Below are 12,799 nucleotides of genomic sequence, written 5' to 3'. Positions count from 1 at the left end.
ATTCATTTGGGGACAGGTCGAAAAGCATTAAACATTTACGGCAATTTAGCTAGCTAGCTTGCAGTTGCTAGCTAATTTGTCCTATTTAGCTAGCTTGCCGTTGCTAACTAATTTGTCATAGGATAAATACATTGTGTTGTTATTTTACCTGAAATGCACAAGGTCCTCTACTCCGACAATTAATCCACACATAAAATGGTCAACTGAATCGTTTCTAGTCATCGCTGCACGAGCAGTAATGAGCACCAATGAGCGTCTGCGTTGCCAAGCACTAAAATAGAAGTCAGTTCTATTTGTGACGCTGAACACAGTCCAGCCTCTCCCATCTCCTCATTGGTTTATAGAAGCATATTACCCACGTGCCATCTCCTCATTGGTTATACCCACGTAGGTGACTGAAAGATGAACTGAGGTTGGTTGGTCGTGGTAATACACCTTTATTACGAAAGTTAGATGCCAATCGTCATATAAAGTCCAAAGAAGTGCAATGATTGAATAACATGTATGCATACATTTATTTTATTCAATGCTCGCACACCTTGATGCAAGCAGTGTGGTCAGCATGTTACAGTTCATAGAAGGAAATCAGTCAATTTAAATAAATAAATTAGGCCCTTAATCTATGGATTTCACATTACTGGGAATACAGATATGTATCGGTTGGTCACAGATATCTTGAAGAAAAAGAAACGCACACCTATTTAGGCGAGGTGCTGGCTAGCGGAGTAGAAAACTTGAAAATAAAAGGAGAGCCGCACACTCTAGGAGCTCAGATGCAAAAATGTAATATCCAACGTTTCGACAGCCAAGCTGTCTTCATCAGGGTATAATCACAAACACTGCGGGATGACTCGTTTATATAGTGTCAAAAGACACACAGGTGTCTGTAATCATGGCCAAGAGTGGCCTAATATCATTGGTTAATTCTCAAATATTAAAATGGCATACAAAGAGCAGCATACAAAAAACAAACAAATGGATAGCATATGATCATAGATTCATTTTAGACTACACAAGCTTACAAACAATTACAATGGCAAAGTCACAATAATCACAAGAATGGCTTCAGATCAAAGTCTACGTTGAGACCGAAGGGAGCAAGGGTCTTTAAGTTAAAGATCCAGGCAGCCTCTCGTTTTAACAATAAATTATCAAGGTCACCCCCTCTCCTAGGGAGGGTGACATGTTCGATGCCAATATAACGCAGAGACGAAATCGAGTGGCCTGCCTCCAAAAAGTGGGCCGCAACTGGGTAAGTCAAGTTTTTGTACCTGATGGTGCTACGATGCTCTGAGATATGTACTTTTCATTCGCGCTTTGTTTTACACGCATAATTTTTTACCACAAGGACAAGTTATAAGGTCACAGATATCTTAAAAACAATGTTGGGGCGTGGATCAGAAAATCTCCTTCGCATAGAGGTGATCAGGCTGTTGATTGGAATGTTGTCCCACTCCTCTTCAATGGCTGTGCGAAGTTGTTGGATATTGGCAGGAACTGGAACACGCTGTCGTACAGGTCGATCCAGAGCATCCCAAACATGCTCAATGGGTGACATGTCTGGCGTGTATTAAGGCCATGGAAGAACTGGGACATTGAATTTCGTACAGATCCTTGCGACATGGGGAGGTGCTTTATGCTGAAACATGAGGTGATGGCGGCGGAAGAATGGCACGACAATAGGCCTCAGGATCTCGTCACAGTATCTCTGTGCATTAAAATTGCCATCGATAAAATGCAATTGTGTTTGTTGTTCATAGCTTATGCCTGCCCAAACCACAACCCCACCATCGTGCACTCTGTTCACAACGTTGACATCACACTTCTCCAGCGTGCCAGTGGCCATCGAAGGTGAGCATTTGCCCGCTAAAGTCGGTTACGACGTCGAACTGCAGTCAGGTCAAGACCCTGGTGAGGACGACGCGCACGCAGATGAGCTTCCCTGAGATGGTTTCTGACAGTTTGTGCAGAAATACTTTGTTTGTTTGTTCAAACCCACATTTTCATCAGCTGTCTGGGTGGCTGGTCCCAGACGATCCAGCAGGTAAAGAAGCCAGATGTGGAAATCCTGGGCTGGCGTGGTTACATGTGGTCTGCGGTTGTGATGTCGGTTGGACGTACTGACAAATTCTATAAAACATCGGAGGCAGCTTATGGTAGAGAAGTGAACATTTAATTATCTCGCAACAGCTCTGGTGAATATTCCTTCAGTAAGCATGCCAACTGCATTCTCGCTCAAAACTTGAGACAAATGTGGCATTGTGTTGTGTGACAAAACTGCACATTTTAGTGGCCTTTTATTGTCCCCAGCACAAGGTGCACCCGTGTAATGATCATGCTGTTTAATCAGCTTCTTGATATGCCACTCCTGTCAGGTGGATGGATCATCTTGGCAAAGGAGAATTGCTCATTGATGGCTGAATATATTAAAGCAGTGATTTATGGGAGATGTCCTAGTGTATTTTGTTTGTTTATTGTATATTGTAAACTCACATATGGTGTGAAGATCTTGACCCAGCGAGGTTTCTTCTCCCCCCTGGCGTACTCAAAGCAGAACGCCATGCCCTCCTCGTCAGTGTCCCAGCGCTGCATCTCCACCCACTCAAACGCTATCACCTGGTTCTGATGGGGCGGGAGAGAGAATGGTAAGTACATACACAGAGTATGAGCCAGAGTATACACAGACATACACTCAAATGTTTTTCATTTTGTTCTGTATGTGAGAGAAGGACGGCACACACAATAAAAGTCAGTGTATACACACACACACTCCAATCTCACTCACCTCAAGCGTGCCGTCCTCTGTGCAGGCGTGCAGTTTGAAGTGGTGCATGCTGATGGCCGTGATGACATGGCCCTTCCTCCGGGAGTCACAGGCGCAGTGGGGGAACATGACCTCGTTGTAGCCCTCACAGGAGCGCAGCAGACTCAGGTACTGACAGACAAGATAGATCGCCATCAACCACACAGGTAGGCACCAAACAGGCACGTACACATTCAATATACATATTCATTTATTTATTTCTATATCCCTTATTTTCCCAGGTAAATTGACTGAGAATAGCCCTCTGTGCCAGACATCTACTATGAAGGAGATGTGAAGTCACTGATCAGTGAGCCTGAGCCCTTCAGCTTAAGAGCATCTCAGCTGTCCGACACAGACTGGGCTGCTTTCATGTCACACTAGTGCGACATCAAAACACACTGTTTTAAGAATGCAAGTTTGATTATTGTCAACTTCAATGAGTTTGTGTTACAACTTCTGCTACAAAGTGATCATTTCTTTGTCTTTAATTGTTCAAACAATTCATGAGATTCAAACATTTAATCTTGTAATTCTAAATTTAAATCACATCTGTTTTAATATTAGAAATGTGTCTACGCAATGTGGAGATTACTGTCTTTAAAAGATATTGCACAGAAACACCTTACTTTTTCTTAAAATTGTAATATGTCGAATAATACAGTTTTAATGCATTTAAAAAAAAAAACATTTATGTTTGAACGTATAATTACTCAGCCTCCAACCGCAAGGCACTACAGAGGGTAGTGCGTACGGCCCAGTACATTACTGGGGCCAAGCTTCCTGCCATCCAGGACCTCTATACCAGGCGGTGTCAGAGGAAGGCCCTAAAGGAAGGCCCTTGTCAAAGACTCCAGCCATTCTAGTCAGACTGTTCTCTCTGCTACCGCACGGCAAGTGGTACCGGAGCTCCAAGTCTAGGTCCAAAAGGCTTCTTAACAGCTTCTACCCCAAGCCATTAGACTCCTGAACATCTAATCAAATGGCTACCCAGACTACTAGACAGTCATTCAAAATGAGGGGTTATCCAGTCATAAGTGGATTTTTTTATTATACTATGACTTATAAACTTAATGTTAAAAAAGGTTGAATACTTCTTTACATGAAATAATGGTCAGATTTTTTTTAATGGTCGCACAGAATGACTTTTTTTTGAAGGTCAATTTAACAATCACATAAAAAAAACATGTTTTAAATTTTTTTTGCGACAAATCCTGAAAGCGCATAGGGAACAAAGTGTTTCAAATTAAATAGTTTTCCCTTTTCAAAACCTTATACATTAGGTATTCCCAAACTGGGCACTGCGCAATGCGGTCAGAGGTACGTCAAATAAAAATGTGATTCACATTTTATATTTTTTTGTAATCTTCACATTTTCAAACAGTCCATTTATATTTTCCAACGGGGCTATAAATTTGGGTGAAGTTTTTCCTCTCGCGACTGAGTAGCCTCGTTTCACTGCTAAAAATAAAATGAAACCATCTAGTGTTCAGCAAAATAACAACAATGTCAAATACAGGTAGCCTAGTCAAATAATTAACATCCAATCACATTAACCGTTACTCTCTCGTGGTAATTCCACTAACGGTCCTTATGTAGCCAAACGTAGCTGCTGCTCATTGCGTTTGCTCGAAAATGGATAAATGGTTAAAAAAAGTAAGGCCCGTGTCCATAGAGACACATAACAGCTCTACTGGTAGTACTGCTACTACCAGCAGTACTACACCTGCACCTGTCGACGGCAAGTTGTTCTGCTTCCACGAGGACATCCAATGCTAGCATCAGTAATTCTACATGTTGTTAGCCCAGCTAGCATGGAAACTGACAGTTGTGAATCTGTTGCAGCCGAAGAGCTACTGTCCCCTTACCCAGGAAAGCACCGAACAACAGACGGGGACGTTGCACCATCAAAGAGGCGCAAATATGATGAGAACTACATTGATTTGGGGTTCACTTATATTGGGAGTAGTGCCTTTCCTCAGCCACAGTGTGTTATATATGCAAAAGCACTCTCACAACTCGATGAAACCACTCTTGCACAGACATTTAGAAACAACATTTTTGAAATTCGAAAAATAAGCCACGGGAGTTTGAGCGAGAATTAAGACTTTCAAGTAGTAAGACATGTATAAAAGCAACAGATACCATTAATAAGAAGGGTCTAGAAGCGTCTTATATGGTGAGCTACCGAGTGGCTAGGACAGGCAAGCCCCATACCATTGAGGAGGACTTAATTCTTCCTGCTGCCGCGGATATGGCTGGGACAATGCTGGGGGAAAAGGCCAAAAAAACTATACAGACAATGCCTTAAACAACACTGTTTGTTGCATCAGTGACATGGCAAGAGATGTTTTGAAACAATTACTGCTTCGCATATAAGCCAGTGAATTCTATGCGTTACAGCTGGATGAGTCAACAGACGTGGCGGGCCTGGCACAGCTCCTGGTATATGTCTGTTACGTTTATGGGGGGTCAAATAAGGAACACATCCTTTTCTGCAAACCAGAAGAGGATATGGTAACGCGCATGCAAGCAGTTGCTCCCGATGCCACTTGGGTACACTGCAGCATCCACCGAGAGGCTCTTGCTGCCAAGGGAATGCCTGACAGCTTGAAAAATGTTTTGGACACTACAAAGCAAAGCCCCTGAACTCTCGTGTATTTTCTGCACTATGCAATGATATGCGCAGTGACCATGTAACGCTTTTACAACATACAGAAGTGCGCTGGTTATCAAGGGGCAAAGTATTGACACGTTTTTTTGAATTGAGAGATTAGCTTAAAGTTCTCTACTGACCATCATTTTCACATGTCTGACCGCTTGCATGATGACGAGTTTCTCACGACTGACCTATCTGGGTGATGTTTTTTCTTGCCTGAATGATCTGAATCTAGGATTACAGGGACTCTCCGCAACTATATTCAATGTGTGAGACAAAATTGAGGCTATGATTAAAAAGTTGGAGCTCTTCTCTGTCTGCATTAACAAGGACAACACACAGATCTTTTCATCATTGTATGATTTTTGTGTGCAAATGAACTCAAGCTTATGGACAATGTCAAATGTGATATAGCGAAGCACCTGAGTGAGTTGGGTGCTCAATTACGCAAGTACTTTCCCGAAACGGATTACACAAACACCTGGATTCGTTATCCCTTTCATGCCCTGCCTCCAGTCCACTTACCTATATCTGAACAGGAGCGCCTCATCGAAATTGCAACAAGCGGTTCTGTGAAAATTGAATTTAAATCAGAAGCCACTGCCCGATTTCTGGATTGGGCTGCGCTCAGAAAATCCTGCCTTGGGAAATCGTGCTGTTAAGACATTGATGCCCTTTGCAACCACGTACCTATGTAAGAGTGGATTCTCAGCCCTCACTAGCATGAAAAGTAAATACAGGCATAGACTGTGTGTGGAAAATTATTTAAGACAGACTCTCTCCAATACAACCCAACATTGCAGAGTTATGTGCATCCTCTCAAGCACACCCTTCTCATTAACATGTGGTGAGTTGTTCACAATTTTTGATGAACAAATTCGGTTTTATATGTAAGATGGCTAAATAAAGAGCAAAATTATTGATTATTATTATTTGTGCCCTGGTCCTATAAGAGGTCTTTGTCACTTCCCACGAGTTCTTATGTTAAACAAATGTATCTTATAGTGTGTGTGTGGCAGGCTTAAAATGATGGCAAAAAAACAACATTTGAGAGTGCGCTGACCCTGGTGCTAGAGGGGGTACGCAGCTGGAAGTTGAATGTTTGAAGAGGTACGGAACTATAAAAAGTATGTGAAACACTGTTATACATCCTTGACCCACACATTCTCATACTGTTTATGAGTTGTAATAATATATGCCATTTTTAGCAGACGCTTTAATCGAAAGCGACTTAGTCATGCATGCATACATTTTACGTACGTGTGGTACCAGGAATCAAACCCACTATCCTGGTGTTGCAAGCGCCATGCTCTACCGACTGAGCTACAGAGGACCACTTGCAATGGGAAGAGAATAGAAACGAGAGACTAGAAAAAGGGACTAACCATGGCCATCTTGCGCTGCTCTGCCAGTTTCGTCAGCTGGTAAGAATTGTCTTCTGTTTTGATGAATCCCTTCTTCACGTCATCCAATGCCTTAGCAGACAGAGAGAGAGAGCGAGAAAGGGGCTTTGTTAGAGACCACATTTCATCTAATCTAGCACTGACCTCAGAGCAGTGGCACTGGGAAGCAGTAGTGGGCGATAATATCATTGAAACTGACCACAGATCAGTATTATACAGTAGCCTAACACTGACTCAGGACCAGTAATACAGCAGAGCATAAAATTAACATTTGCCACCTGCCAAATGAGGATAGATTTAGGTATGAATGCCTTTCACCAGCCACGTGGAGGATAGTAAACTTGAAGGGCTCTACAGTGCGAGTATTACATTCGCATAACAAATAAAGTCAAAAGTCAAGTATGAGCACATGTGCGAGTTGAAATTTTCTAGCAAGAAAATGCTGCAGTAGATGTTTAAAAAAGTAATTCTGCTGTTTTGTTTCATACTGTAGCTGCTAATTGCACAAAGAAATACAAATCCTATATTCCACCTCACGCAGCAACACTGCCTGGCTGGGTAACTGTGCACACAGTGAAGTGCTGATCGATTCATTTTTGGAGGCGCTGCACACAGGCATAAAAGTTGGTCTAACTCGCTGGAAAGTCTACAAAGCGAGATTTTCTTGGCTATTTACATTGTTCACAAGCTCGGTTGTATTTCAATGTTAGTTTGAGTCTGCTGCTTCAGCCTAGTCAGATCCCAAATCTCAGACACACACTTGACAACTTCATTGGCCCCATTATCACGGGAACCTCCCGCCCTTAAAAGGGCAGCTGAATATTTTGTCTCAACTGACAGTTTGGTTAAAAGTATTTTGGCTGGTAGATTTTTTTTATCCATCTACATGCAACAGTTTTTAAAAGAAAACATACATTTTAGGCCCTGAATACAGTAACCCAGATAATAATAATACACAGTACCAGTCGAAAGTTTGGACACACCTATCATTCAAGGGTTTCTTTATTTTTACTATTTTCTACATTGTAGAATAATAGTGAAGACATCAAAACTATTAAATAACATATGGAATCATGTAGTAACCAAAAAAAGTGTTAAACAAATCTAAATATATTTCAGATTTTAAATTCTTCAAAGTAGCCACCCTTTGCCTTGATGACAGCTTTGCACACTCTTGGCATTCTCTCAACCAGCTTCACCTGGAATGCTTTTCAGTCTTGAAGGAGTTCCCACATATGCTGAGCACTTGTTGGCTGCTTTTCCTTCACTCTGCGGTTCAACTCTACCCAAACCAATTGGGTTGAGGTCGGGTGATTGTGGAGGCCAAGTAACAGACACATCTCAACATCAACTTGAGATGGCTTTGGATCAGTTGGACCGTGGAGTGAAGGTAAAGCAGCCAACAAGTGCTCATCATGTGTGAGAACTCCTACAAGACTGTTCAAAAAGCATTCGTTGGCTGCTTTTCCTTCACTCTGCAGTCCAACTGATCCCAAACCATCTCAAATTGTGGAGGCCAGGTCATCTGATGCAGCACTCCATCACTCTCCTTCTCAGTCAAATAGCCCATACACAGGCTGGAGGTGTGTTGAGTCATTGTCCTGTTGAAAAACAAATGATAGTCCCACTAAGCCCAAACCAGATGGGATGGCGTATCGTTGCAGAATGCTGTGGTAGACATGCTGGTTAAGTGTGCCTTGACATGCGGAGATCATCCGTTCACGTACTCTGCGTCTCACAAAGACCCGGCAGTTAGAACCAAAAATGTCAGACCAAAGGACCGATTTCCACCGGTCTAATGTCCATTGCTCATGTTTCTTGACCCAAGCAAGTCTCTTCTTCTAATTGGTGTCCTTTAACAGTGGTTTCTTTGCAGCAATTCGAACATGAAGGCCTGATTCACATAGTCTCCCCTGATCAGTTTATGTTGAGATGTCTGTTACTTGAACTCTATGAAGCATTTATTTGGTAACTCTAATGAACTTATCCTCTGCAGCAGAGGTAACTCTGGGTCTTCGTTTCCTGTGGCAGTCCTCATGAGAGCCAGTTTCATCATAACGCTTGATGGTTTTTGCGGCTGCACTTGAAGAAACTTCCAAAGTTCTTGAAATGTTCCGCATTGACTAACCTTCATGTCTTAAAGTAATGGACTGTCATTTCTCTTTGCTTATTTGAGCTGTTCTTGCCATAATAAGGACTTTGTCTTTTACCAAATAGGGCCATCTTCTGTATACCACCCCTACCTTGTCAAAACAGAACTGATTGGCTCAAACGCATTGAGGAAAGAAATTCCACTAATTAACTTAACAATACACACCTGTTAATTGAAATGCATTCCAGGTGACTACCAAGAGGGAGCCCTTACCTGGTGGAAGCAGTAGTGGACGGCCAGCGGGTTGTCCCTGAGAAGTTCCTCCTCCTGAGATGTGAAAAGCCACTTGCGGAGGGCCAGACAGGTGCACGGCACAGCTGATGTGTAGTTCTGCACGTACAGCTTGTGGGGAAACTCGTTGGGGGCCAGTTTTCGCACTAGGGAAAGATGGAGAGGGGCAGCCTATTTATTTCCATACCGTTAAAAAAATATAGTAGTCTACAAACTGACTGGAGGGTGCATCTCAATAGACTAGAGAGGTTTCGCTTCCTCGTCTCCTTCCCGTCATTTCAGATCGGTGCAGTTGAATGGAAGGAGACCGGGAGAGGAAGCCACTTTAGACTACTGAGATGCAACTGTACTGATCAGAAGAGTAAAGGTGAAAGGTAAAGGGGTCGGTACATGGAGTAGCTGTGGACTCCAAAATAAATGAATGAATAAACAGATGAATGGTCTTACCAAAGGAGTGGTTGATGACTTCAAAGAGGGCAAAGTAGCTGGCCATGATGCTGTCCATACCAACCTTCATCACTAAAGCCTGGGGAATAGAGAGAGGGAAAGTACAGTGGCGGCCTATCAATTATTGATATTTAAGCACCATTCAGTCGCATAAGAGCCATGTATTGATATTGATCGAGTGTTATACACTCTGGTCCTGGGAGTGCAAGCCTTTGTCCCAGCCCAGCATTAACCCACCTGATGATTCAACTAACCAGGGTCATGATGATTTGATGAATATCTCCATGGTTAATCTATCCTGTTTAGTGTACTTTTAAATACTTATTTTAATATGTGATTTTGTTTATCCTGCTGATTTCATGGTGTATGTAAAGTGACTTTGGGCATCTTGAAAAGCTCTTAAAACAAAATGTATTATTATTATTGATTGGTTAAATCAGGGGTGCATTCAGTGGTGTACTGAATGTTGCAGATATAAATATAATTAATAGAGCTGACATTTCCCTATTATATCTGACACAGAAATTGTACAAATGATATGATTGCTATCTGAAAGTTCTGTAATGTTACATCCTCCTGAACAGGGCCCATATTGACATAGTGTCTCAGTAGGAGTGCTGATCTAGGATCAGTTTTACATTTTATTTTTTAAACTAATATGTAGCCCTGTAAAGATTTGTTTATTACAATGCTAAATTGATACAAAAAAAACTGTAATTGGTGAAATTACGTTTCTACATTGTGTACAATCTCTATTTACCTACTGAGATGCATTACATTGAAAATTGTCTCTTTAAAAGGGTGTATACGAACAGTTTGAAAAGTACTGGAGCATATTAACTTCTCTAGGATAGGGGGGCAGCATTTTCACGTTTGGATGAAAAGCATACCCAAATTCAACTGCCAGCTACTCATCCCCAGAAGATAAGATATGCATATTATTAGTAGATTTGGATAGAAAACACTCTGAAGTTTCTAAAACGGTTTGAATCATGTCTGTGAGTATAACAGGACTTATTTAGCAGGCGAAACCGAGGACAAACCATTCAGATGTTTTTTTTTTTTTGAGGTCACTCTTTTAAATGGTTTTTCATTGGGAATACAGATTTCTAATTGACCGTCTTGCAGTTCCTACCGCTTCCACTGGATGTCAACAGTCTTTAGAAATTGGTTGAGTTTTTTCCCTTTGTGTAATGAAGAAGTACGGCCATCTTGAACGAGGGTCACTTGAAGTGTACTGTTTGTTAGAGGCGCGTGACCAGAAAGCTAGCTACAGTTTGTTTTAATCCTGTATTGAACACAGATCATCCCGTCTTCAATTTTATCGATTATTTAAGTAAAAAAATACCTAAAGTTGTATTACAAAAGTAGTTTGAAATGTTTTGGCAAGGTTTACAGGTAACTTTTGAGATATTTTGTAGTCACGTTGCACAAGTGGAACCTGTGTTTTTCTGGATCAAACGCGCCAAATAAATGGATATATATCGACGGAATTAATCGAACAAAAGGACCATTTGTGATGTTTATGGGACATAATTGGAGTGCCAACAACAGAAGCTCGTCAAAGGGTAAGGCATGAATTATATTTATATTTCTGCGTTTTGTGTCGCGCCTGCAGGGTTGAAATATGCTTCTCTCTCTTTGTTTACTCTGTTGCTATCCTCAGATAATAGCATCGTTTGCTTTCGCCGAAAAGCCTATTTGAATTCTGACATGTTGGCTGGATTCACAACAAGTGTAGCTTTAATTTGGTATCTTTCATGTGTGATTTAATGAAAGTTTGATTTTTATAGTAATTTATTTGAATTTGGCGCTCTGCATTTTCTCTGGCTTTTGGCCAAGTGAGACAGTAGCATCCCGCCTAAACTCAGATTTTTGGATATAAATATGAACTTTACCGAACAAAACATACATGTATTGTGTAACATGAAGTCCTATGAGTGTCATCTGATGAAGATCAAAGGTTAGTGATTAATTTTATCACTGTTTCTGCTTTTTGTTACTCCTCTCTTTGGCTGGAAAAATGGCTGTGTTCTACTGTGAATTGGCTCTGACCTAACATAATCGTTTGTTGTGCTTCCGTCATAAAGCCTATTTGAATTATGACATGTTGGCTGGATTCACAACAAGTGTAGCTTTAATTTGGTGTCTTTCATGTGTGATTTCATGAAAGTTAGATTTTTATAGTAATTTATTTGAATTTGGCGCTCTGCATTTTTACTGGCTTTTGGCCAAGTGAGACGTTAGCGTCCCACATATCGAGCTCTAGAGTTCCTCTGTGAAGATGAGATAACCTCCAAAAGGACAACCATCTCTGCAACACTCCACCAATCAGGTGTTTATGGTAAGCCACTCCTCAGTAAAAAGACACGACAGCCCGCTTGGAGTTTGCCAAAAGGCACCTAAAGACTCTCAGACCATGAGAAACAATATTCTCTGATCTGATGATACTAAGATTGAACTCTTTGGCCTGAATGCCAAGCATCACATCTGGAAGAAACCTGGCACCATCCCTACTGTGAAGCATGGTGGTGGCAGCATCATGCTGTGGGGATGTATTTCAGTGGCAGGGACTGGGAGACTAGTCAGCATAGAGGGAAAGATGAAAGGAGTACACAGAGATCCTTGATGAAAACCTGCTCCAGAGCACTCAGGACCTCAAACTGGGGTGAATGTTCACCTTCCAACAGTACAGTCGTGGCCAAAAGTTGAGAACGACACAAATATAAATTTTCACAAAGTCTGCAGCCTCAGTTTGTATGATGGCAATTTGCATATACTCCAGAATGTTATGAAGAGTGATCAGATGAATTGCAATTAATTGCAAAGTCCCTCTTTGCCATGCAAATGAACTGAATCCCCCAAAAACATTTCCACTGCATTTCAGCCCTGCCACAAAAGGACCAGCTGACATGTCAGTGATTCTATCGTTAACACAGGTGTGTTGACGAGGACAAGGCTAGAGATCACTCTGTCATGCTGATTGAGTTCGAATAACAGACTGGAAGCTTCAAAAGGAGGGTGGTGCTTGGAATCATTGTTCTTGCTCTGTCAACCATGGTTACCTGCAAGGAAACACGTGGCGTCATCATTGCTTTGCACAA

The 12,799-nt window shown here is 41.6% G+C and overlaps 1 protein-coding gene across 1 annotated transcript in view; it reads right to left on the bottom strand.

The window, feature by feature from the left end:
- The window catches only part of snx27a (sorting nexin 27a), a 38,436-nt gene that overhangs the window by 6,020 nt on the left and 19,617 nt on the right, over positions 1-12,799 (bottom strand). Inside the window, exons 6-10 of the mRNA XM_038971636.1 lie at positions 9,696-9,774; positions 9,231-9,394; positions 6,848-6,937; positions 2,786-2,935; positions 2,494-2,622 (exon numbers count right to left, since the gene is read on the bottom strand). Coding sequence (XP_038827564.1) covers positions 2,494-2,622; positions 2,786-2,935; positions 6,848-6,937; positions 9,231-9,394; positions 9,696-9,774 — 612 coding nt within the window. The remainder of the gene's footprint in view (positions 1-2,493; positions 2,623-2,785; positions 2,936-6,847; positions 6,938-9,230; positions 9,395-9,695; positions 9,775-12,799) is intronic.

The sequence above is a fragment of the Salvelinus namaycush genome, chromosome 32, assembly GCF_016432855.1.
Source record: "Salvelinus namaycush isolate Seneca chromosome 32, SaNama_1.0, whole genome shotgun sequence".
Lineage (NCBI taxonomy): Eukaryota > Metazoa > Chordata > Actinopteri > Salmoniformes > Salmonidae > Salvelinus > Salvelinus namaycush.
This window is presented reverse-complemented; position numbering and strand designations above follow the sequence as displayed.